Genomic DNA, 26,320 nt, shown 5'->3' with positions numbered 1-26,320 from the left:
ATGTACACGTTGACTAAAACGAAGATCGAATCACGAATTAACTTATATCCCCTTTATCGAATGGTTTGCTTTTTCGAGTAAAAGATTGTAATGAATCATGTTTCAAACGCTGACAGACTAGACGACACAATGTTGAAAGTTATTAAGTGGGAGAGATAGAGGGAGAACAACTGCTGTTCTTTAATCTTGAGTCTAGCAGATGCAGCCATGCATGCAGTCCTCCAAAATACCACACCCACACAACTACGCAGTCAAGAAATAACACTATGGTAGGAATAATTATCAATTATCTCCAACTTTGCATTCTGTTTGACATAAGTAAGGGCGGATATATTTCAAACACTACTATAATTCCTATTTTGTTTTAATTTTTAACCTGAAATGCTTTTACAGCTCGTGTACCAACACAGCGACGAACGTTTGCCGTTGCGACCGGCATCTTTAAACAGGGGAAGTAATTCTAGTTTGCTTTTCTAAGAGAAATGCGTCGCAGATGCTGGTGTTATCAATGTTTTTTTGCAATTGCCAGCAGCATCTTCAAAGAGTGCACAACGAAACATTCATATAAAGATATTGGCAGTGTCCGAATATGGCCTGCATTGGTAACAAAGCATCAGAAATTGATCCAACATTAGAATCTTTCGTAAGCACTCTGACGAAGAAAGGTATAAAATTGCTGGCGGTGGATTTCGATAAAACATTGGTGGACATTCATACGGGAGGTAGCTGGAAAGAAGGCACAGACAAACTGACAGTGCATGTGCGACCTTGTATGCGCGATCTCGTAGAGCATGCACATCGTAAAGGCATACATGTCTGCATTGTGACTTTCAGTAGACAAGCCTGGATGATCCGCGAGTTGCTTCAGAAAGTTTTGCCCAAAAAGTGAGGGTCAATACAGTTAACTCTATTGTGTCAATAAAAGAATTCGATTTAAGACTGTACACACAATGTCCACAGAAATACATCAAGTATGTTAAGCGTTTTGAAGTTTGTTCAAAAGTTTTACGTAACTTCATTGTTATGCAAAATATAGCAGAGAGCAAACAATACCTGAATCTAATGTATAACACAGATGAGAGTCATTTGAAAATGTTAACACGTTTGTAAGGCATTGATGACAACCCATTTTTTCCAAAGAATATTCACATAGTGATAGCACTTATAATAACAGTGTCAATATTTGAGATGTTTTATTGTTCAAATTTTATGATTAGACACTGCTGAATAGATCATGTTCATCCTATAAACATAAAAACAATCAGCTTCATTTGCTATTTTGATTTTTTTGTTAACAGAATAGCTACAAAAGTAATTGTCCAGAGTACCCCATCAGACTCGGAAGATCAACAAGAATCTCTGCATTTCCTTTGTAAAGAGCCTCATATTACATCTGTTGTCAATGAACTGTATGCAAAATATGGCATAATGATAAAATCAAAAGAAATACTTTTGCTAGATGATGAGATGGACAACTTGTACAAAGCCTCCAATTTCAACCACCATGCATTTTTTGTGCCACAGAATGTTAATTATGATACCTTTGCTAGTTTTGAAAGAATGCTAAATATAAAGCCTTGATTAAGTAGCAAGAAAGGATTGACATGCTGCAGTAGGGGCATTTGTCATGGTGGAAAACATTGAATGTGGTCAAGTGAGTGTGTGTTGGTGGGATAGGGGTTTTGAATGCTTATACTTACAGATTTTTTTCAGCTTTTCATTTGTAGTGTTTTGACAGGTACAAGTTCATAAAAAGCCTGTTTACTTTCCATCACCACCTACTTTTCAAAAATACTGTTTTAGAAAACTGTATAAAAATTCTTTGTATAACACGTCATATTACTAATCAGATGTAAAAGGAAACAGATTGTGCTGTGTTTGTGACTCTCCCAGACTCTTATCTTTTTAAAAGTTCACCTAGGTTCTTTAGTATATCTTGGAACAAATATATTTTATTAATGTGTAATCTGTAACCTGGCTCACACACTGTTATTATATATAATCAAGACTGAATAAGAATTTAAATGCTACTTATGTGTAAGTGGCATTACCAGCACAATCATTTTATGCACTTTGAGACTTACAGTCACATATTCTTTTCATAAACTAAATCAGGAACAGCAGTTTAAAGAATATTACTGTAGAGGTAATGTGTGTTGTGATCATGGCCGTATATTTACTTTTATGGTGGTTGTTCATATTTCTGTTTTTTTGTGAAGGTTTTGCCTCATGTTTAGAATTTGATAATAATTGCTGACATGAAGCCTTATGCCAGATATGAAAGAACATTATGGCTGAAATAAATGCCTATTTCCTATGACCAAAACTGGTCATATCAAAGAATTTTATAAAGATAGTTTATTTTATAATACATGTCCATGTACATAAAATTTCTGTTGTTAGTGAATATGAGTAAGTCAGGGAGAGTAAGTCAGTCATCCCCTGACTGCCACCTGTCTTCGGTGATACATGGATAGACATGGCAGCTGACCGGACCCGCCATTCTTGCCTGTTGAGGAGGATAGTCAGCAGGTTCTGTACAGGACGACTAGTCTAGTATTTGATGTTCGTAAGCCAGTTCTTTCTTTGGCCACTGCAGCATCTGCTATGAGCTACCCAAAGGTGCCTTGGAGGATAGTCTTCAACAGGGTGTCATGTTGGGTCACATGGCCAAAGACCATTTTATGTCGCAACTGTTGAAAGTAGGGGTTTCTGGTGTCTAATGAGTGTGGCCATCATGTTTCGCACAAAGCTGTTTTGTGTTCTTTGTATGAGATCCAGAGCAACCTCCTCAGGAACTTGTTCTTAAAAGCCTGTATTCTCCTTCTTGTTTTGGTAAACTGAGTCCATGTCACATCTGTAGAGCAGGATCAGCACTACCAGGCATTTGTACAGCTTGTACTTGGTAGTGAACCTTATCTTTGATCCTATCTGGCCCAGCCATTGCCGCTATTGCTGTTGCAGTCCTGATGTGAATATCTGGCGTGGAGCTGCCATCCTTGGAGAGAGTGGCTTCCAAGTATTTGAAGGTGTTTACCTCTTCGAGCTGTACCCTGTTCATTTAAATCTCTGCTTTGCCGCTATCATTGATCATAACTTTGCTCTTTTCAGTGCTGGTCTCTATTCCATATTTATTTGAACTCTCTGTCAATCTGGTGGTGAAGTCTTGCAGTTGTTAGTGCCTGTTAACAGATCTATGTCGTCTGTGAAGTGTAGAAATGGAAGTATGATGGTTGTGGAAAGCTTGGAGCATGTTCTCCAAGAAGATATTAAACAGCACCGGTGATAGAGCGAGTGTATGCCTACTGTGGTATGAAAGTAAGTTCCTATTTGGTTGTTCACCAGTTTGGTTGATGTTGATGTTTTCTGATTTTCAATGCTAAGACTGTATATCAGATTCTTTGTCTGGGTGTAACCAATGATGCTCCCCTTAGTTTGTTGATCCGTTGTGGATGATGTTTGTCCCTATGCTTACATGCAAGTATGCTGTGTTAAGATTTCAACATCTTCCATCATTCCTTCAGAAACCTTTGCTTGTACAGCATGTAAAGGTGCGCCACATCTCTGGATTTCAGGAAAATGAAAACTTGAAAGCTGAACATTTTGTACTATAATTTTAGTAGTACCCAATTTCTTAAAAAATGAAAAGGTTCCTTGTCCATAACCAACAGCAGGTGCTAGTCAGAAACCACTTATTGCATTTAAATGTCTTATATTAATGCATATTTCACTTGTGCAGGATCATACTGAATTATTTTGAGTCATCTCCTCATTGTGGTTCAAGAACACCTATCTGTATTAGAGAGTGGACAGCAGGCTTTAAACCTTAAAATTGGTTTCTCCTTGCCTTCTCCAGTATTAAGCCACTCCCTTAATCTTTATCTAGTTTTAGGCTTGTGTTTTCTTTTAACCACCCTTACCATTTTCATTTTGAAGAATAGAGGTGCTTGGAAAAGTACCAAGATAGTGATTGTAGGTGTTGTGGCCAAGTTTGCTCTGGTGCGAGAACATCATGTTGGCACAGATGTGTAGGATTGTGGTACTGTGTAGATCGCTTTTATTAGACCAGCAATTTTAAAACTTAAAATATAAGAAAAATTTAACAATGGTCTCATTTTGTACTTATGTTTTGATGCATGGTTGATTCAATTCCATGCCTAGATAAAATATCCATCCACATAATGTAGCACATATTATAATTTAACATGCTTGATGTTTGGTTGTCAGAGTTTTATGGAATGTACAAATGCAATAGCCAAGGTCCAGTATAAGATAATGAGCTGTTCCATATGATATCTGGAAATGGTTATTTCCCATCTATGCCACCTCCATTGACTTCAGGTTGTGTTGATTACATTTTGCGTCCCAGTACTTTTTTCCTTTTATAGTTAGGAAAGTATTTAAATTTTGTGTTTTCCCCCCTTTTATATGTAAATGTTAATATTGGCTTTATTTTTTTTTTTTCAGTACAAACTAAAATTTATACATGCTTAAGTAGCTAGCATGAAAAGAAGAATGATTTTATTTTGTTCATTAACAGAAGACAGAAAATACTCAGCTGCTAAAATGGAAGAATACAAAGTTTACAATAACACAAATAAAAATTGTATGCCTTTCTTTGTTCTGTATGCACTATCTTGGGGACTTTACAAAATAATTATGGATGAAGCAAGAGCTTAAACACCTACTATTTTTAAGAATACCATGTTTTTTATTGACGACCAAGCAGGTGTACGCCACTCACACAAAACTGCCATATTAGTAGTATAAGTGCTACATTGACAGGAAGCTATTATCTGTCCACATGATTGGACAGGATGCACTTTGTGTTTGCTCACTTATCCAGGTTGACTGGTTGGGCAGTGTTTGTATTATTGCCAGCAACAATGGCAAAATAACTGATCCACACCAATTCCATACTACCCACAAACGAAACAAAAGCCTTAAATTCTGAACTTCTACTTTGGGAGGGAAAAAATGGCTTAACCTGGAGGAACAGAGGAAAAACATGAGGTACCAGCTACCCTAGTGGTCATGCTTCACCTGTTTCCATTCTAATGCATTTCAAACAACATACTGTTCATTTGCATTTTCTATAAATGTAACGGTGGTCCGCATGCACAAGTCAGGTGGTACACAGCTGACAGTTATCACATGTCAGCAAAGTGATGTTTGAATCGCCAGATATGCTAATTAGTCCAATATTGATTTCACACAAGTTTTAATTTTATTGATGCCGACCTGCTCGTTCGAATAAAACACTCGTTTACCAACTAAGTCTCTATGTCTCAGCGCGAGCATTTAGTCACTTAATGTCATCCATTACCTTAGTAATGCAGTGGGCTTCCTTATTTTTTAACTTTATGTGTAGTTTACGAAGTATGTAATTTTATGTTAACTTATTACTATAATATTGTCACAAAGTACATTAAGTTTTGAATTGCAATAAAAACAAATGCGGCAATTGAAATTCATGGTACGGAGTGATTTTAGGACTTGATGGTTCACTGTATTTTTTTACTTTAGTAAAGTGGTCCACGGTCCAAAATACTTTAAGAACCACTGATGTAACATACTGCAATATATATATACACACATACATAAAATAAAAATATTAAATTTTCAGAAGTTTAAGAAAAAGATGATGACAATTCTGACACAAGTCCTTTTGAGCTTGCCAATAGGATCTTACAAATAAACAGCCTTGCGTGAGATAGGAAGTGGATTAAATTAATAAAATCCTTAACCCTTTGTCTGATGGCCACAAAATTTAGCAGGAATATTCCTTTTGATTACAGCCCAATTGTAAGTGTATATAACTTCAGAGCCTATTTACTTTTAACACATACTGTATTGTAAGATGTTACTGGTGGCTCCAAACGAAAAAAAAAAAAACTACACAGAAGACACTGATGGAGCTCTGCTACGTAGAACAAATTTTTACACTTTTGAAGTTTGAGATGGCACTGAGAGAAAGATAGTCGATAGGCAATTGTCATCATGGAAAATGTATCTCTCACTTCACTTGAAATTTCATGACCCCAATGCCAAACAGGAGCTGTGAACCTGTCAGCCTTGGGAAAGGACATCTAGAGCACATCATGCATGAATAAGCATGACTCAAACAAAGCAGTAGATATAAGATTGACAATAACGTCACAGCTGGATGAGTTAGTATTAGTAATTAAATTGAAATCGGGTTACCTGGCTAGCTTTAAAGCTCAAGCCTACGGAAGAGCTTTTGAAGGCTGGTCTTATTTTTTGGCACATGTGCCTGTTTCAAAGTAACTTAAGATATTCCCCTGCATTTGAGTGATTTTTTTGCCTACAAATTTGTCTGCGTGCCTGTAAATTTTGCTTTGCTGAAGGTGCATACTTGTCTTGCAAATCTTGAAGATTCAAATGCTTTTGTGATGAAAAAACATTATGCAAATATTGTTCCATGCCTTGGCTTTTCTGTTCAGCAGTCAGTGATGCAAAGATTATTGCTCAAAGAAGTGTATCACCATGTTTATTCTTAGTAACAACAACAAAAAATTGTATGAATTTTGTTGTTCATGGCAGTCTGCAGTATCTAATAAAAGGTTTTACCACTGTGCATTGGTCTTAATGTGTGCATGGCAGTGATGTTTATTTATTGATTTTATATCATGCAACGTTTTCACATTAAATTCATTTATTCATTTATCTGAAAAAAGAGTTTAAAATGCTTTAGATTTCTACAAGTTAAACATATCTGATGTAACTTTTAGTACTTGTGTTACTGCTCTGTGTTCTATTTCAGTCATTCTCAAAGTGTGCTCAGCGGCTGACAGTCATCACGTCAGCAAAGTGATGTTTATCATCTTAATATCTCATCCAAAAAAACCATGTTCATTACATTATCATTTTAATTAATAAAGAACTTTGCAAAGTATGTAATTTTATGTCACAAAAGTACATTTAGTTGTGAATTGTAAACTAATGCAGCAACTGAAATTAAAAATTCACGGTTTAGATTGATTTAAGCCTTGGTGGTGTGCCATATTTTTTACTTCAGTTAAGTGCTCTGCAGTCTGAAATTCTTTGAGAATCGCTGTTCTATTTCCTCTCAAGTGATAAGCGACATTTTTCGCCTATAAAATTCTCTAACAATTCATTACTAGTGTTGTACAAGCTCAGAAGCTACAAACTACATCAAATTCTTAATAGTTTATATCTTTTCCTTTAAATTTTATGGTCTTGACAAATGCCTTCATTGTTTAATCAACTTTTCTGCATAGCTCTATTTTTTAATCAAGAGATTCACTACCTTTTATACTACTCCATAAACCCAAAGATATTAAACTCAACAGCTGTAAAGACTAACCTAAATGCTTTATTGAAAATATGCTTGTGATGAATGGTTTGAGATTAAAACATTAAATGTAATCACTTTTGCAATCAGGGTGTCTCTATGCTTGTTATTATTTAATATCCATTGCATGCTTATGTATTTCACATGAGCATGGGATTGTTATACTAAACTGATTATGATGCACATTTTAATTAACTGACCAATAGTAAAACTTGCATCAAAGAAATTTATTTTGCAGCAGTTTGTGCAAAAAGATGTAAAAACAAACTTGATATTGTGTGTGCAAACAAACTGTAACATCTCTCTTAGGTGCACAGCAAAAATAAGTATTACAGATGGTGATACTACACTCTGGCACCTGTCAACTCCCATCATTAGATGAGCGAGGTGTGAACAATAACAGGCATTTCAGGTGTTGATATTATTCAGATACCTGTTAACAATGTACTCCTATTATCAGATTTAATATAAAGGCCTAAAAGGAGGTGCAAAGATTTGCTTAGCCATTGGAACATGCAGTTCCATTGTCACTTATGACATCCATGTCTTCTTTCACAGACTGTGTGCACACTTTACCCAAGTTTTTGGGTGCCCTGTAAGATCCCATTCCAGCAGCTCGTTCTGCCTCTTCTTGTGTGTAAGCTTCTGTCTCTAAGGCCTTCATTCTGTAAAAGGTGGGGTTTTACAATGTTAAATGTGACAACCAACAACCTTTTTTCTATGTGTTCACTGTGATAAGCAGCATGAGTCTTAGGACTGTATAAAAATAAAGGCATGAATCCCTCTTAAACTTGCAAGAAAATTTTGTAGTGGATCCTTACAGGGATGTAATTTACATAGAAAAAACTTTTATGCATACGATATATGCTGACTGTGTCATTAAAAAATTTTTTGTATTGATAATAAGTGGATGGTTGTGTACAATATTGTACAGTTACATTATGTAGAATGATGGTCTCTATATATGTTAGAAAATGTACCTTCTTTTGTGAGGTTTTCCTTGAAAATGTTTTTTGATTGCTTCGTTGCTGACAAAGTATTTACTGCAAAAAAGATAAACTGGCAATTGACAACGTGTAGAAAAAGTCATAAAAATGACTAAGAAGACAATTTATAACGGTACTTTGTGCTGATATTCTACGAAACTTATTAATTTAATTAAGCTGCATCATTCAAGCCATCCATGATCACAAACAAATAATTGTACTATAGTTGGTGTAATTCTCGTCAGAATTACAGAATATGGTCATCAGAATATGGTTGCGTCATTTTATGACGATATAAAATGACGCAAGGGAAGGAATTCTGGGAAAAATAACGTTCGGGTGGAGAGTTAACCAGTACAACGAGTCGGGAGTTAACTGGTTAGGTTAACTAGTTTGGTAGGACAACCCTGCTACATAATAACTCACGACTAACACTAATAGCACTTCAAATAACAACTAATAACACTTAAAGCTAGTTCATTAACAGAACAATGGACTGTAACCGAACCTCCTCCCCTCTGTTCAATAACACTGACCTAGGCACTTTAAGTTGCGTTCGAAGGGTAAGCAAAGACAGGCTACTTAAACTTAAAAGGGAATGCGATTTCTTTACTACACTGCTTCACCTAAACCCAGCGACTTTTTACCAAGTAATATAAAAAGTAGCAATATATAAGACAGACGATGAATACAAAATTAGTAAGTCAACACATACGCGCAGTGAAGGCAATAATGCTGCGCTCCTCCGGGTTTGTCGAGATCAACATCTTGGTTCATCAGACGATTCGCATTCTCGGAAACCATATCTTTTTGAATTTGATCCAGATCTTTTGTTTTTCGTTTAAGTCTGTACTTTTCTTTCAAAGGTTTGTCCCCCTTGTGTTGTTTCTTTCTCGCGTATCTTCCCATGCTGTCTTCCAACGGCTAACAGAAGCACGAGTGTAACAAATTTACCGTGTTTACGAAAGAGCCTTTCAAGGGAGTTAAGCCTTACATAAAATTCGCGAAATCGCTGATCTGAAACTCTGGGCACACGGTTGTCACCACTGGAATGAAACACTTAGGGTTCATATTTCGTCTCCGGACACTCTCTGTATCTGACACCTTTCCGCTGGGTTGGGCGTCGAGGGTTTTCTCCGGGTATCTCTCACCATAGTGCGAAACCACGAAGTGGAAACACTTTCCTACTAAATAACCAACTAATCTGAATCTCAGATCGAGTTATATTCGGCAGTGGAGAAAAGGAAGGGGAAGCTCATAATTTTTGTCACAACTACTGTTGAGGTATAGACATTTGAAATTAAAAACTGACTGAACTTGTAAAAATAAAGACAGCTGGCAGGGGCATGTGGTTAACCATTTTGATGCCTTTAGGCTTTACCTTCTCTGATGGGTGGAGAGGGAAATTTTCATAGACGTGACTAACATATACATTTAATATAATAGAATTATCAACATATAAATATCTTGCATAATGATATTTTTATGTCTGAAGTGTAAGTAAAGGTCGTGTACAAAAGAGAAGCAGCTGACAGGGTTCTCTCTCACTATTTGTCCTCTGCTGAACACAGTACAAACGGAATACTTTAAATGTCATTTGTGTATGATAATTTGTTTTCATAAATTTTAATAATTTCAAAGAAAGAAATGATGGGGACTGCAGTTCTTTATTTTTAAAATGCACACCAGTAAAACTTGAACATAATTTTGTAGTTAAAAATATTCTGCCTTAAAAATTTAAAACAAAAACTAGCCATAAACAGAAATATTTTCTGACTTCAGAAATCAGTGAAACTATAAGTTGGCACATGTTCAAACTGTGGATTGAAGAATAAATTGTAAATGCAACTAAAGGAAAAAACTTGTTAATGTTCCATTACTGTGAGATACATTACTCCAAGCATGCAAAATACAATGGAAAGTGCTCAGTAAAAGCCATTTTAAAGAAAGGTTTGTCACGAAACAATGAAGATAGACGGGCTCAACAGTGCGCACTTATTTTGAAATGAGTTGGTTTAATTCATTACAAGATGCTAATTTATAAAATCTGAGCAAAAACGCTGTTTCCCTTCATTACAAACATGTCTTTAACATTCCTGTTCTCACCTAAGATTAGGAAAGAGATCAAGACCTAATTTCCTGCAATATCACATGCATGCTTACCAACTGAACAAGGTCTCATTAGTATCTCAAAGTTCTGAGTGACATCAGAAGTAAGAATTGAGATCAATCCAATCAATAGGTCAACGTATACAATTAAAAAAAGAATCACTCTTTAGCTTTGCTACAGGCCGATGACTGCCCTATGTGAAAGCAATTTCAAACTTAATTGCATGTCTGACTTTTGGTTCAATTTTACTGGTGATTCAGACTAATGAGAGCAGTACAGCAGTTTCTGCTTCAGTGCTTGCAAAATTTTGTCTTTCTAAATCTGAAAGACTGACAATCTTGGTTGAGACCATGCTATATATAAATATATGCTCATGGTTTTATGCATCGAATAAAGAATACAAAATTAAATGAGAGGCACGAGTGATTACATGACAGATTGGTTTTAGTGGTTTCACAGAAGGATTTCAAGCCATTTAAAAAAAAAAAAACCAACATAATTGCAGCACTTACACTACTTTGTAAATTAAGATTCAGATGCTATCATGCTTATGAATAAAACAGAAAAGAGTACAGTCATCAGGTTCTTTATCTTTTAAATACCACCACAATAGAAGCCAATAGAATGAATCACATAATAATATTAATAGCAATATAGCATAATAGGATTTTTTTTTTTTTGTATTGCATCTCAAATATCTTAAAAGTACAAATACAAATTTCAGGAGTATACTATAAGAAGCTCATACTACTGAATGCCTCATGAAACTTCTCCACTTAGAAATCTATTGAGCAAAATTCAATCATAGTATTACATTTTAAATTTACAACTAAAAAAATATTTTGTATTGTTAAACTCTGGTGTTCTGAAAGCTTATGAAGTATAAGCTGAATGTTGAATTAAGGTATAGTTAAAGGCTAACTGATCTTCAGCAAATTTTATCGCAATTATTGCATCACTTTTCCTATTCATTATAACACTACCCACCCTTACCTCACTCCCCATTCACACATAAAAAAAGAAAAACTGAACTTTTTTTTCAAACCACAACTAAAACTAGAGAAAAATCTGAACCAATCAAAGCTTTTTTTTTGGCAAGCTGCAAAATAAAATGTAAGTTTTTGGGAAATCTTGCCCAAAAAAGATGGGTTTGTAGGTTTAAATGTTGTTTGGTTGCAAATTTAAGATTCTTGATATACTGCTATACTCTTATAAATCTGGTTATAGTCTAAATTGAATAATTTATAATTTATGAAGACTTTTGTGGCCTGTGCTTTTGACAGTTGTTCTCCCTGATATTTAGTACTACCAAGGTAGCTTGAACCAATAGATGCCATAATTTTTTTCATAACCCAATGCAGTAACCAAACTTCTTATCTAGGCATAGAATAAAATTGTATAAAAAAAAAATTCAAAACTAAGGCATAATGTCCAGTTTTACAATGACATCAACTGGAACATCATCATTCCTTTAAATCAAGGAACCTAAACATAAAACTGCAAAAATTCCATCAAATTATTCTCAAAAATTATAGATTTTTTATCTTGGTCACATCAGACAAATTATTTTCCATGCAAGCAGAAATGGCAGTATCTCTTTCAAGAGCTGAAATCACTGACTGCTGGTCCATTGTGGAGTGAACTGCAGTGGACAACACTCAATATACCTGCGCATCATACCATCATGTAAGTATTTGCAAGTACGTTTGAGTGTTAGGAAGAATGCTGCTGAAGAATGTAGAAGATTTTATCATCTTATGTTGTACACTATCCCCACAGGTTGAAATCAATATTGAACAGAATCTTAATATCACTTACGGACGTTTGAAAAGTGAAAGGAACTACTTCCTTATAACAATAAAGTTTAGTTTAGTCCTTGTTACTCCTCGAGGAGCATGGGGCCGCAACACCTTGTGAGCGGACCAGGTTTGGGCAGCCCCCTTCAGTTGGCCTATGTGGTTCTGACATCCTTTGCCTCGCTTTCGACTGTTCTTATAATAGTAAAAGGCTTATAAAAACTGTTATCAAAATTTCTTCAAAAAGAACACCTTCTGTGATTCCACCTTTTCAAAAACTCTACAGATTAATTTGTGATAGTAAAGCACATATCGTCTATATTTTATTTATGCCATTACTATGTCTCTTTCTTTGCATTTAACCATGGACAGCAACTTCATCTCAATGATAAGCCCTTATAACTTGCCTTAATAATAATAATAATAATAAAAAACTAAGAAGGCTGATGCTGATGACAAGATCAAAGCCTAATGTAAAAAAAAACAGGTAGCATTGCTTGGACAGTGAGCTTATGGTCTTTTGATTAGCTAAGAAAATTAAACATCCCCAAATAAGGGCACCTCTGAAAAAGGGCAGTTCACAAAAATAACCTTAACTGCCAAATTTGTAACATTGCTGTTCAGGTGAAGTAGTCAAAGACAATGTCTACGTTGCTAATTTGTGACAGTACAATGAAATATTATCCATCCTGATTCCAGTTTCTGATAACATCAAATCCATCCTCATGAAGATCTGTGCGTGATGGGTACAAAACCTTCAGTCCCCCTTCTTCGTCTACAATTTTGACTTGTTCAACAACAAGGCGTAGATTAGCATGCTTTATACCTGAAACAAGAACAAAGGAAAAAAAAAATCACTTTCTATCACATGGCAGTATTACATAGAAACTGCTGAATAATCAAATCTGGACAAACCTTGACTTTGATAACTGAAGACAGTTCTTCATTAGAAATCATCACAACTAATGTGAAGCCCTCTGTCACAGTGCTTTAAGAAAATTACCTTCAGTTTGCTCTCCGCCTGCAACTACATCTTCCTGCTCCTCTGGCTTATCATCGGTGCTGTCTGCAGCAATGTCAGTACCACCACCAGATCCAACACCTACTCCCATCTGAAGGGTTTCCTTCAGCAAGGTGTCCATGACCTTTTTGCAGACATCTAGACTGACAGAACTGGTTACCTCTACTAGGAGACTTTGTGTATCCTTGGAGATCTGTTAAAAAAATTTTTTTTGACATAACATACCAACTAGTTTTACATAACTGTGGCACCATATAAGAAATAAAATTTAATTTTTAACTTTCAAATTCAGGAGTTACTGGCCTAGATTAGTTCTTGAGCAAAAAATATTTAAAATAACCGCAAAACAAGTTGTTGCTCAGAAAGCCCTCATAAAATTAACATTTCTGAGCATCAAAATTGAATAGAGAGTACAGCTAGTTACAAGCTTTTGTGAAGTTAGTCTTAAAGACGACTTGTCTTCACCCAGAATACCTCTGGTTAAACTGAGGTTTTTTCCCCCTGATTTTAAATTCTGTCATTTCTCTGATGTTCTTTTTCAAGTCTTAAAAAGCTTGGATGTCACTATACATCAAAACATCTAAATTTCTCAGGAAATAAGCATTCATCGGTTTTAATTCATTTTCACAAGATTATAATTTACATGTTAAAATGTTTCTGCATTTGGCAGCTCTAATACTTTTGAAACCTCTTTGGATATGATTGTTAAGAAACCCCATCCCTCATTTATGCTATAATTGCTATTTACTCTGCTTTGAATGTGCACTGTTTAAATTTGTTGGATTCAACAGACAACTTTATTATTTCTTACTGATTTACTAACTTTGGTTTTGTCACTGTTGGTTATAGGCGGAAATGAAATCACTTGTCCATCAGCATCAATGAGACAAGGAAAATCTGTCTTGTCCTTTAAGAGATCAAGGTATCTGATAAGGAGAAAACAAGCATTACAGGTTCACAGAACAAAAAACAAAACGTTATTGGTAAAGAAAAAGCAAAAGTATTTGCTTACATATACAAGCACTGTCTTTCAATAATCTTTTTAACTCGTGACTTCAACAACTTGGATTTAAATTGTGAGAAAAAAGGTATTATAAATTACCTGGTTAAGTTTCCCTTATCTTTTAAAAGGTCTGTGCTATAGGCACTTCCATTTCTATGAAGTATCTACTAAAAAAAAAGTGAAAATGCTACCCAAAGCTAATTAAGCACTAAACTGCTGTCATTTGAAGAGAAGATAGAACTGTTATTGTTTGTAAAAAAAAATCTGGAAAATAGCATCTTGTAATAAATTAAACCAGTTCTTTGAAAATTTCCCATTTAAGGTTGCATTCAATAAAACAGCCAATATTTTTATGTACATTTAAACTAGCAGGCCACCTGGTAATTTTTGCTTTGTCAATGGCTAGGCTCTCTTCTCAGGAGCTATTTCTGACCCGTGTTTCCCATCCATAAATTGCAAGGGGTTTTCAGAACTTCAGGTAAAACTTTCAGTTTTCAGACACTCAGTTAAAATTACTGATTTGATTCAAGATCCAGTCACAAAAAGGACACATTAATGATCATGAGCTTGTTCTCTGATGTATAGACATTGTTTTATGAATTACATATATTAATACATGTAAAACTGTGTGTGGCATCAGTGCAATGAGGTACCTGTTCCGAGAATGAAATTGGCGAAGCTCTGGTTCAGTGTATGTATGTGTGTTTATCTCTCTTATATGGTATCAATGAATTTATGCCAATGTCAGTGATGTGTAAATATAACTTATAACATCTTAGAAACATTAAAATACAATGTTTCAGAGCAAAATGCATAAACCAAACATAGTTCACAATCTTTCTCTAGTCAAATGGTGTGCTCCCAGAAATTTTGATTAGGATCAGGCAACTGGCTTGGATTTACATAGCACCACGAACTAATATCCCTGGACTGCTGGCAGATGATTTTTTCCAGTTAACTGCTAAAACGAAGCATGATACAAGAAAGCTTTTGGTTTAGTCACATTTCAGATTAACAACTAAAACGAGGCATGATACAAGAAAGCTTCTGGTTTAGTCACATTCTTTGTTATGGCTTGCTGAGACTAACAACAGATCACTTCGCAAGAGGCTAAGCGTTGGTCTTGGCAGACCTATACACGTCCTTGATAGTACTCACTCTTTCTCTCACTCACACACACACTGAAACTCTTCTGCTTTATTTATAAGATAAACTGTGCTTAAAAAAAGTCTATTCATTTATAAATAGTATAAAAAGTATGAAAAAAGTTATGAGTCCTTAAAAAGAGCAAAGAAAGGAAAAATATTACTAGTAAAGCATACTTGTGAATACCGCTCACTGTACTGCGTTTCTTCTCTCTTCTTAATGCATCAGCCTCCTGCTGAAGATTAGTAAGAAGTTTGCCAGCAGACACCTCTTTGGTCTTGAACAAAGGGGTAATCTGAAACAGTAAGATGAATCATAATCTTCTGTATAGTTGAAATCTGCTTGAGATATTTCTCAAAAACACTTTCTGTAAAGAAAGATTCTAGTTAGGGAAGGAAATACGAACTTAAAAACATGGAGGACTGAATTACCTGGTTAAAATCAAACTAAATATATGTTATTATATTAGTTAAAATTTAAACATTAAAAATACCAAAGAAATGGTCTTCAAATTTGTAGATTTATCCCCTCTGTCAAGCTTCACAAAAGAGAAAAGTACCACGACAACAAAAGTAAATAAATGTAAAAGGCAAATACAATTCAGTTTGTTCAAACGATATTGTAGCTTTGTGTTTTAAAAAAAATGAAAGCATAGGAAAAAAACCTCCAACCAAACCACCCCTCAATTATTTAAAGACTGAGACATTTACAAAACAAACAGTATATCACCATAATACTATCTGAAGGCCTTGCAGTATACAAGAGTGGAGCCTTCACAAAAGACAAATCATGTGTCGCAATAGTTGCTGCTTGTCTTTTCTGACAGACTGTATCATGAAGACGAGTCTGAAACAAGAAAGTAAAAAAGTAAAATGACATCCTTGAATAAGCAAAAAAGAAAAAAACCCTTCTAATATTAATTCTGAATATATTTTCTCTTCTTTATTTTTATTATTTTATGAAAAAGATTTTTGTTTTACTTATCCCCACAAAAGTACAGCAGGTATTCTGCATTTACACAAGATCATCATTCCAGAATGACAGAAACAAAGTAAGGAAAGTAAAATACAAGCCAAGCTCGTATATCAGTTCATATAATAAAAATGTAGGCTGGCTTATAAAAACATTACATTAATGAGGACAAACATCTTTCATATGGCAACTAGTCATCATTTTTCCTTTTTACTCCTTTTACTGTTGTGCTAGTATTGGGATTTCTTGGTTACAAATATTATCCAGAAACATAAGGTTTAACTTATGCTTGAAAGCATGACACTTTTTTATAAGAAATATTTACCTGCAAAGTAATAAACCTCTTGAACATGTTGAGTGACTTTTTAAAGTTTAATTCACGAAGCACACAACAAACCACGTATGGCCTGACATCTGATACTTTGGCTTCTACTTTCACCACCACACCCACATCAGGAGCAAAATGAAGAACTGATATTATATTTCTGGCCAGATCCTCAACATTATCATTTTGTGGCCCCTTCTTTTTCTTCTTTTGCTTCGCTTTCTTGTCTTTCTTATCTCCTGTTGCTGCCTCTTTTTCCATTGCAGTTGCCAGAAATGTCATTATCTGTTTTAAAGAATTCTGTTCTGTAAACTTTAAAAGTTTTCTGTCCTTGATTTTGTTTCCATTTACGACCAGTTCCTTCAGTTTTGTGCATTCGCTGAGTTCATTTGGAAGTTCCTGCAGTTGGTTGTTAGCTAAATGAAGCGAATTAAGATGTGGCAACGACGAAAGTTCTGACGGTAGACTGGTAATCTGGTTATTACTTGCATTGATCTGACTTAGATGAACGAGATGTTCACTGCATATACCATCAGGCAAAGCTGAAAGCTTGTTATGGGAGATGTTCAAGATGTGAAGACTCGTAAGCGTTGAAACATCTGGGAAGTCGGTCAGCTGATTCACGTTGACTTTTAATGTCTGCAATTCTTTCAGCTTTGACAGTTCATCCGGAAGCCTTTCTATTTTGTTGTGAGAAAGGTCTAGAAACTTTAACTTTACAAGATTACCGACAGTCGAAGGGAGTGATACCAAAGCGTTATTTTGCAGAGTTAGGTTTGTCAAGTTAATCAGGTTCCCCAAATCGTCTGGTACTCGATCAAGCTGCGTACGTGAGATGTCAAGAAGATTGAGATTGACCAGCTGGAAAATATGTGGGTCTAGTCCCGCTTTTTCAATTCGTTTGCTTACGTCTTGCCCAATGAGTGACAGTTCTCGACGATTTTCACTGATCACGGCCTCGAGTTCTTGCCACACGTCCGCCATATTTTATGGTGTGGGACAAATTATGGCTCGGGAGTCGAGCAATTAAAGGGAGCCAACTAGTTATCAACAGCGCTGTTTGTATTTAATCATTTACTTCCCTGGAAAATAGTTATCAAACCTCTAAGTGACAACAGACAGGCGTCAGGTTGAGACGAGAGACCTCAGACTGATGTGAGGCACATATTATAGAACGAGATGACAGTGAAGTGAGATTTATTTATCTGTGTTGAGATTTAGGAAGCTGTTGTTTATTTCTGTCCTCTACTGGCACTATACAATGGTTTGACAAATATATTTTTTGGAAATCACGATCGAACCTTTACGCGCATGAATGTATGCACACGATCGCTCATACACCTAGAATCTTTCTCACTTTCATTGAGTGCTATTATGAACCCTTGCACACACTTATCAGCGCTTGCAAAAGTAATTACGACCGAGGTATGCAGAGGCGAACGCAGTATACATAGACTCGCGCGCGCGCGCACACACACACACATACGAGAGACTAGAAAACCGTAAAATAAGAATGTTTGTGTTTATCAAATAAGTCAAATAGGAGGAGGTGTTTTGTGGGAGGGGGAATGGGCTTTCAAGAAAACATTGCATCTAGTGTTGGGAGGTTAAAATAAAGAAAAGGGAACAGGGTCATGCAGCATGCATTGAATGTGGCACAGTCTTATATCAGTGAGCTATACTTTCTGGTGCTCTTTACATTTATGATAATATTATATATTTCTTGCTGCACAAATTTTGTCACAATCCCCCCCCCCCCAACACTCACACGTTTTAAAAAAGAGATTCATAAGTGATCTCGCTTAGAACAATGTTAAATTCAAACTTAGGTGAACGCCTAAATTAACCTTCTACAGTTAAACGAACAAGAAGAAAAAGCTTAAAAAGAAACAATCTGAATGAAATATTTTTCCTACAGTTTTTCCAGCATAAATGCAGTAAAGAAAATCGACGATATTACATAAGCAATCCAATTAGATAGTGACCCGACATTAGGGAGGGATTTCTTATTTAGGGTCAGTGTAGCAGTTGGTCAAAGCAAACGATGTGAATATCATTTTCAACTAAGCCAAACTTAACCAGTTATATATAAAATTTACACCCCAGCAGAACAACCCGAACTTAAACACATATGTACGAGGTCCCCTTAGGGTCCCGCCTCCAAAACCCGAGAGGGACCCAACTTTCTTCCCGAAGAGGTCCCATGAGGGACCCAAGAGTACTTGCAGGCTGGGAGGTGACATCAATGTTGCTTCAAGGCAAGGCAGAGCAGACTATGGCAACAGAAATGTACATTAAGTGACTACTAATATGCATTTAAAGGCACAAGCAAGGGACGCGTACTACAGGATAGACAGGACACATACAAGTACAAGATGGTAAAGACACCTATAATATTTTTCTCGTTAGCTGTCTGCAGCCTGTGTGGATGGTCTTCACCCTAAACCGAGGCTAGGCCACTTCCGGTTGGATACCGGCTCAATCAGCGATCTTCTACCATGGGTTCATAAAACAATAATAATAATAAAAAAAAGCACCGTCGACATTGCTGTGGACTTAGTTCAACATTATCCTTTTATGGAACTCCAAAGGATGAGAAAATGAAAAAAACTTTGGCTGGTAAAATTTTATTTGGTTTTATGAGTTTATTGGTGCATGTGCATTAGGAGAAAAAGGCTTTATTACTATATACTCTGGCTCCTCTAGGACTTTTCTAATTATAAACAAATATTTTACAGACTCCAAACAGTTGTTTTGCGACGTTTTTCATAGTGGCAAAGCATAATTTTCGCTCACCTAATCTAAAAAAAAGCAGATAGTGGTTACAGAGGACAACAGAGGCAGGCTAGGATTGTACACATTGCAAACTGCAGCTCGACCAAACAGAGCAGACTAAGTTTTAAACAGATAATTTTTGTACTGCAAATGATGTTAAACATATTAGACTATAGCCCTTGGAAGATAAAAGGTTCACCACCTACACTATACCTACATAGATTTATATGAATATATGATCTGTGTATGAACCACAATTGATCTTCTTGCCTGTGAAAGATGGGAAATGGGAATAAGTAAACTTACGTGAAATTAAATAATTTAAATATGTATATTGAGTATGTATGAATGATATCAACGCTCATACAGGTAGACCACTTGCCTAGGACAGTCAAGGTCTGTACTAACGGATTTACAAACAAGCGCAAACAAGAGTATGTGCTAGAGGGTATACGTGAGTGGTACACAGGTGCAGCACAGACTGGGAAAGGTATCGGATGTCCAGCGAACGTGTGCCCTGTGGCTTGTGTGGAGAGATGGAGACGGTTGGGGGGCCACAGTGGTGTGGAAACGAGATTTTAAACTGTCAGAGAGAGAGAGATTAGAGGCAGAAACTGCATCCCATTGAGTAGCCTGGTGTAAGACTGTACAGTAGATGTTTCGCCCTTGTCAGAACCAGCAGCCGGCACAAGATTAAAGAGGTAGACCCAGGACAGTACTTGTTGACTTGTGGTGAGAAGTGGGAGATTAGTTAACAAAACTACGAGAGAGAGAGAAAAACAACAACAAACAAAGCAACAAATTGATGTCACGTGATCACACTTCCTATCACCAGACATCTATAACAGTGGATGCTTGTCGCACACCGTACATCAGACACAAGAGACCCACTACCGACAGCGGCTGAAAGGAAGTTTTTAAAAAAGATCTTCCAGCAGCAAACTGTAAATAAACGGAATTTAAAAGTAAGCTCGACACTGTATTATTTCAATCTCTACCGGAGAGCGATCGGAAGTATATCTTCAGGTGGAATGACAAGCCAGGAGCATGACAGTACTTTCAAAATGTCGGAAAACGATGAAGGCTTGCAGCCTGACCCAAATTTCTGTCTGGTAGAAGGTCTTCCTCTGCCTATTTTCCGACCTACCACGGAAGAGTGGCAGAAACACATCACTGACCTGCGCAACATGGAGCTTCGACACGATGACATCCTGCTGTGTACCTATCCTAAATCAGGTAAGATGTCCGACTCTGAGGTGAGAGGCGTCTGACAATCTGTAGGAGTCAAGAAGGAGTCAAAAATAGAGGTATCAAATTGTGGAGAGTCGTCAGATTGAGCAAAACGGATCAGTTTGAGGTGTGAGGAAATAAACATCAATGATAATAACAATGGCTTTATTTCAGTAGGCTCGTGCCCATAACCGATTTTGGGGAAGGAAGGACGGGGGAGGGATCAAAAGTTGGTTTAAAATACAATTGTAAAGGCAAAAATAGCCTAATACTAAAAGGTAATTAAATTACAAGGTGCACCGAAACTGCCAAAGTAAATTTTGTTATTAACAGATTAAGCACAAACATTTGAAAATTATAAACTCTCTCTAACCTTTAATGCTTCATAAAGAAAAAAATACAACATTCTGGATTTATTTTCTAGCTACTGGTAAATAAAATTTACAAAACGAAATAGTGAAAGATTCTGAAAACATTTGTTCAGGAATGTACAACTAATGTAGATTTTTGTATTTTGAGCACATGAACACGAAATGCAACTCAGTTTCTTCACAATTGCAATGAGGACATTTAAGTAAGACAGAAGACAAATTTCTGTAAAGTTTCTGACAAACATCAGAATGAGGTGAGAGACGTTTAATTGTGGTGAGAAGGAGGCTGAAGTTTATTTTTATTGCCCACGATCCTGTTGAACAGATTTGTTGGACAACTTGAACACTTACTGACTGTAACACTAACACTCGCCTCACATCTTTGTCATCTTCACTCGGATGGTTGCTGGTGAACACTCACATAGAACTTATTTAAACACACGCTCGATTCTCGATTCAAAGTTTAACGAGGGCCTAAATATGCACACACACACACACACAAGAGACAGAAAGAAGAATAAACGGCAATGCCTGACTGTAGTAGTTAATTGGAGTAATTATCTCACGACGAGCATTATTTTGAAAACGAGGCAGAAAGATCAGTGTCAAGGGAAGGGTGATAGGTCATGAAAACATCCCGTCAAAAGATAAAAATGTAAAACATGGAGCAGACGGAAAGTTCAGAGAGGCTAGAGTGCACGATATAATAGCTGTAATTTTCTCTCATTACTAGCCAGGCAGGCACACATACACACAGGCGCAAGCATCATCTTTAAATATTTTCTCTAAGTAAGAAGTTAACCTCCAAAATATGGCTAAGAACTACTGAACCCTACAAAGTAATTAAAAACTCACTTTTCATACATAAACAATGTTCCCTTTCCACACTGCACAGAGATAGGTCTGAGGTTATGTGCGATGTTAATCTTCAGTGATCAAAAGAAACTTTTGTTGCGGAGGCAAGAAGCATTTTTGACCTGTTTCATTCGAGTTGACCCAGACCACACTGTTATAGACAGGACTGTGCGATACTCATGCTCTTTATTTTGCGGTGACCTTTGCCATTGAACTCACTGGGTTCGGTGATATCTGTTGGTCAGGAACTCACTGGCTGTGGGAGGTGACCTCCATGTTGGTCCAAGGCAAGGCCGAGTACGAGACTCGTCGCCAGGAACAGCTGATGGTCGACTTTGTCGACGTCGACCTGATAGAGGCCATGGCGTCTCCGCGCATCCTCAATACGCATCTTCCGTTTTCAATGTTGCCATGGCAACAAATCAGGGACAAGAGTATCAAGGTCTTTCACGTTTATCGCAATCCCAAGGACACTGCTGTGTCCTTCTACTTCATGATGAAGGAGTTTATCAAAGCCCGCAGAAATGTACTCTTGGAGTTTCCAGACTTTTTTGAACGATACTTAAACGGCAAAAGTGAGAAAATCTGTTTTATCAATATTTTAGATAAAATAGTGATGAGGACGAGCAGATGTGTACTGCAAGTTCATTTTGCTCTCTATTGCATCTACTTCCTCTCCTCCTCTCTGTCCTTTGTTTCATTTGATGACGAAGATAAAAGGGATTGCGCATTCCGTTGTGTTTCAGTCAACTATGGCTCTCAGTTCAGCTACTTGCGGCAGTTTCACGATTTTACCCAAGAAAACCCGAACATTCCTGCATTATCCATCTCCTATGAAGACATGAAACGGGTTTGTAAGGCCACTGCAAATCTCTGATACAATGTACACAATTTCATCTTCACGAAAGGCATCAGTATTATCTGGTTCTGCGATATTTTAGAGATTTGAATTTATTAGGTCTACATCTCTTTCAAGTTTGTTGTCAAACATAGAATTAGTATTTGAATTCTGTCTATATTTGCATGAAACTTACGAATACGAATACGGATACGAATAGTTTATTTTGTTAGGCCTTTGGGCCCATTCAAAAGGATTGTCATGCAACATGTCACAATAGATACAGAGTGTTATTAGCGTAGAATAGCATCTCTTTTCTTTGCCGCTAAATATAAAAACTTGGCAAGATTGGACAGTATTGTTTCATTACTTGTTGACATAAGCATCTGCAGTTTGGAATTATTTGGTCTAGTGTAGGACATTGTCGGAATGAAATTTTTTCTCAGATCTTTCAGGCATGGACAACATAGTATAAAATGGAACTCATCCTCTTCATCAATTTGACGCATAGGGCATATTTTACTTATATTATTGTCAGAATATCTTAAAGTGTGTGTCATTATATCTGAAATACCAACTCGAATTCTCACTAATGCATTTCTGATGAAACTATTAACATCTAAACTCAAATACATCTCTCTGTGAGTCACAGATTTAATTGACTTATAGAAACTATACCTTTCACTGCTATTGATTATAAAATCCCATTCTTGCCAGTGACAATCAATCTTTGTTTAAAACATTTTATAAAATTGCTTACTGATTCCACTCCTTGATTTAGCCAAACATGTCCAAAACCATATCTAAAAAGAAGTAACCTGATCTCAGATACTTGCATGAAACTTGTTTTTCAGAGTCCCTCAGATAAAATAAAGCAGATTGCTGAGTTTTTGGAAGTTCCAGCATCACAGCAACTGTGTGAAGAAATCGCAGAGGCCTGCAGCTTCCAGAATATGAAGAAACAGGATGTGAACAAAGCCGTTATAGAATTTACCAAACAGAAAAATATTCCACATCCAAAGCTGAATATGTACAGAAAAGGTAATTATGGATATTGTGTTACTTGCCAATGGTATCACATTCTGTTGAAGACTTGCCAACGCATCATTCAAAATGAAGAAAACATCGTGTTTGATGTGTTTTCTGCCTAATGTGATGAACCTTATATGTTCATGTTTCAGGAGAGGTGGGCGACTGGAAGAACTATCTTACTGTGGCCATGAGCGAGCAGATGGATGCGGTTGTGGAGAAAGAGTTGAAAGACCTGCCTTATGTCATACAGTACCTGTGAAAGGCACACCTGTCTCAACACTTACTGCTGACATTTTGTCAGACTATGAAAAAATTGGCCGAACAAAGATTCGGCTCAGCTTGATTACATGCCCTATACTCTTCGTATATTCTATATACTCTTCCATATATTAGAACTTTTCGATTTTAATAAATATCGTCTTTAATAAAATGGACGAGTCATAATTGTCAATAAAGTTCTTGTTTACAAACAGAAAGGTAACAAAAGTCTAAGACTTTCCAAAGTTATTGTATGTCTTTAACTATATGTTATAAAAAATGTGGTGAATGCTGTGAAGCAATGTCACGTGATGTCAGTTGCTTGAGTGACCCGTAAGGTGGCGCCGTGATGACTAATGGACAATCGGGTCTAACATGTTGACACCTGCAGTTCTATCAGTGCTGACACCGGAAGCCTTTATATTCTGTTTGAGAAAGATCTAGAAATTTTACCTTTACAACATCACCAACAATTGAGGGGAGCGACGTTTTGAAATACAGTGAAACCTCGGTTAACGAACATAATCCGTTCTGGAAAGTTGTTCGTTATCCGAAATGTTCGTTATCCGAAACAGTTTTTCCCATAAGAAATAAAAGAAATATATTTAATTGGTTAATCGCTATGTACAACTCTGACGTCTGTACGAGTGGCCTTGACCTGTGCATGCTGATGTTTGTGGGTGTGTATCTTGAGAATGGAAAGGGTGGATTATTTTCACTGTTAATGTTATTTGCGTAGCTATGATATACTTTAATGTGAAATCTGTATGAAAGACCCCTACAGTCATTCAAACATTAAACAGCGCTCCGGCTATGAAATATTTCTCAACGTGCAAGAGACATAAATTGAACCTGCAATGCCAACAACTATACTGAAATCATTAAATTCCACACACTCCTCTATATTAACATCATTAAATGCCACACAGTTTTCTATGCAGCACGAAAGCTTTGTGACTCCTTTTAAAACGAAAATAAAATCACTCAAGTAGAATTTGACAGAACATAAACTCTGCTCCATAAAGACAGATGTTGCTGGTCTCGGCCATCTTGCAGACAAAGAAACCCTCCATGCTTATCATCACTTGGAAGGCAGCAGGCGGTCAAAATGTGTTGCTGGGTGCACGAAACTTATCCTCATCCTCATCATCATCATGTAGAGGAGGTCACTTCTCGATTGTTCCTTCTCCCGAAAATTCAAGGGTCCCATAAAGTTTACTGAGATAGACTTCGTAAGCAGGGTTCTATCTGTATTACTTTCTTATTTTTCTTGTTGTTGGCTGTCCAAACTCTTGCTCAAAATCCAGCTATCCCAGATACATGCATATACAAAATAGTATATGAACTTCATACAGTAGTACAGCAGTATATACCGTAAAGCACAAGGTGTATACACATACATAGAAGTATGTGTACTACATATACACAGCAGTACACTGAACATGTTTAGGCTCATATTGCCTATCGCACTGTTAGGGAAAGACTTCTCTACAGACTTTTCTTTGGAGCCATGATTGAGGATTATCTTATTTAAATATCTTATCACTAAATAAGAAGGATGCACACAGATAAGGAACGACCGATCGTAACTGTGTCTCGAGCGCGAATGATGACATGCTGGTCGGTCACGTGTGGTTCACGTGGCTGTTCGTTATCCGAAATTTTGTTCGCTATCCGAGACAAACTTTCAACGAAATTTTTGTTCGTTAACCGAAATATTCGCTATCCGAGGCGTTCGCTAACCGAGGTTCCACTGTATAACGATTGATAGGATATACCTTTTGATATTTATGTATGCTTCGTTAACAAGTGTAATTAGTTACACATAAACATACCTACACTATACCTACATTGATCTGTATGATCCACCTTTACCACAATTAATCTACAATCTACATGGCTGTGAAATATGAACATAGTGAATAAGTGGCCTTTGTGTGAAACTCCACAATTTAAGATTTGTAAGAAGTAAAATTAAGATTTAAAACGGCCTGAGACCTTTCCATAGACAAAAGAGGAACCTCTGTAAAATTTCATTAGGATGGAACAAACGGTATGGAGTTAACTAGCGCACACACACACATACACACAAATACTTTATAAGATGGAGTGTATGTTGAATTTTTGGTCAACATTGAATATGAATTGAACGGGATAATATATTCTGACCAGCTTGAAGATATGTGGGTCTTGTCTAGTTTTTTTCAATTTTTTTTTCAAATTACTTCTTGCTCAGAGTGTGGCAGTTCTCGATCATAGCCTCAGT

At 36.5% G+C, this 26,320-nt stretch overlaps 4 protein-coding genes across 4 annotated transcripts; 2 read left to right on the top strand and 2 right to left on the bottom strand.

The window, feature by feature from the left end:
• Window positions 1-137: 137 nt before the first annotated feature.
• On the top strand, window positions 138-6,596 carry LOC112563034. Its single transcript, XM_025236726.1, has 2 exons — window positions 138-885; window positions 1,299-6,596. Exons 1-2 carry the CDS (start codon window positions 590-592, stop codon window positions 1,579-1,581), a joined length of 579 nt encoding a protein of 192 aa, XP_025092511.1. The 5' UTR covers window positions 138-589; the 3' UTR covers window positions 1,582-6,596.
• A 282-nt stretch (window positions 6,597-6,878) lies between these two features.
• Window positions 6,879-9,277, bottom strand: LOC112563035 (zinc finger protein 593-like). The gene is made up of 3 exons (XM_025236727.1): window positions 9,038-9,277; window positions 8,317-8,379; window positions 6,879-8,001 (listed from the first exon to the last, which is right to left on the bottom strand). The coding sequence occupies exons 1-3, from the start codon at window positions 9,229-9,231 to the stop codon at window positions 7,836-7,838; spliced, it is 423 nt and encodes a 140-aa protein (XP_025092512.1). The 5' UTR covers window positions 9,232-9,277; the 3' UTR covers window positions 6,879-7,835.
• A 693-nt stretch (window positions 9,278-9,970) lies between these two features.
• On the bottom strand, window positions 9,971-17,708 carry LOC112562296 (leucine-rich repeat-containing protein 47-like). The gene is made up of 6 exons (XM_025235453.1): window positions 16,696-17,708; window positions 16,128-16,244; window positions 15,575-15,693; window positions 14,073-14,175; window positions 13,232-13,442; window positions 9,971-13,054 (listed from the first exon to the last, which is right to left on the bottom strand). Exons 1-6 carry the CDS (start codon window positions 17,677-17,679, stop codon window positions 12,909-12,911), a joined length of 1,680 nt encoding a protein of 559 aa, XP_025091238.1. The 5' UTR covers window positions 17,680-17,708; the 3' UTR covers window positions 9,971-12,908.
• A 2,217-nt stretch (window positions 17,709-19,925) lies between these two features.
• LOC112561751 (sulfotransferase family cytosolic 1B member 1-like) lies at window positions 19,926-24,282 on the top strand. The gene is made up of 5 exons (XM_025234418.1): window positions 19,926-20,706; window positions 22,172-22,501; window positions 22,673-22,776; window positions 23,619-23,805; window positions 23,946-24,282. The coding sequence occupies exons 1-5, from the start codon at window positions 20,322-20,324 to the stop codon at window positions 24,053-24,055; spliced, it is 1,116 nt and encodes a 371-aa protein (XP_025090203.1). The 5' UTR covers window positions 19,926-20,321; the 3' UTR covers window positions 24,056-24,282.
• Window positions 24,283-26,320: the final 2,038 nt, after the last annotated feature.

This window comes from Pomacea canaliculata, linkage group LG4 (genome assembly GCF_003073045.1).
Source record: "Pomacea canaliculata isolate SZHN2017 linkage group LG4, ASM307304v1, whole genome shotgun sequence".
Classification (NCBI taxonomy): domain Eukaryota; kingdom Metazoa; phylum Mollusca; class Gastropoda; order Architaenioglossa; family Ampullariidae; genus Pomacea; species Pomacea canaliculata.
This window is presented reverse-complemented; position numbering and strand designations above follow the sequence as displayed.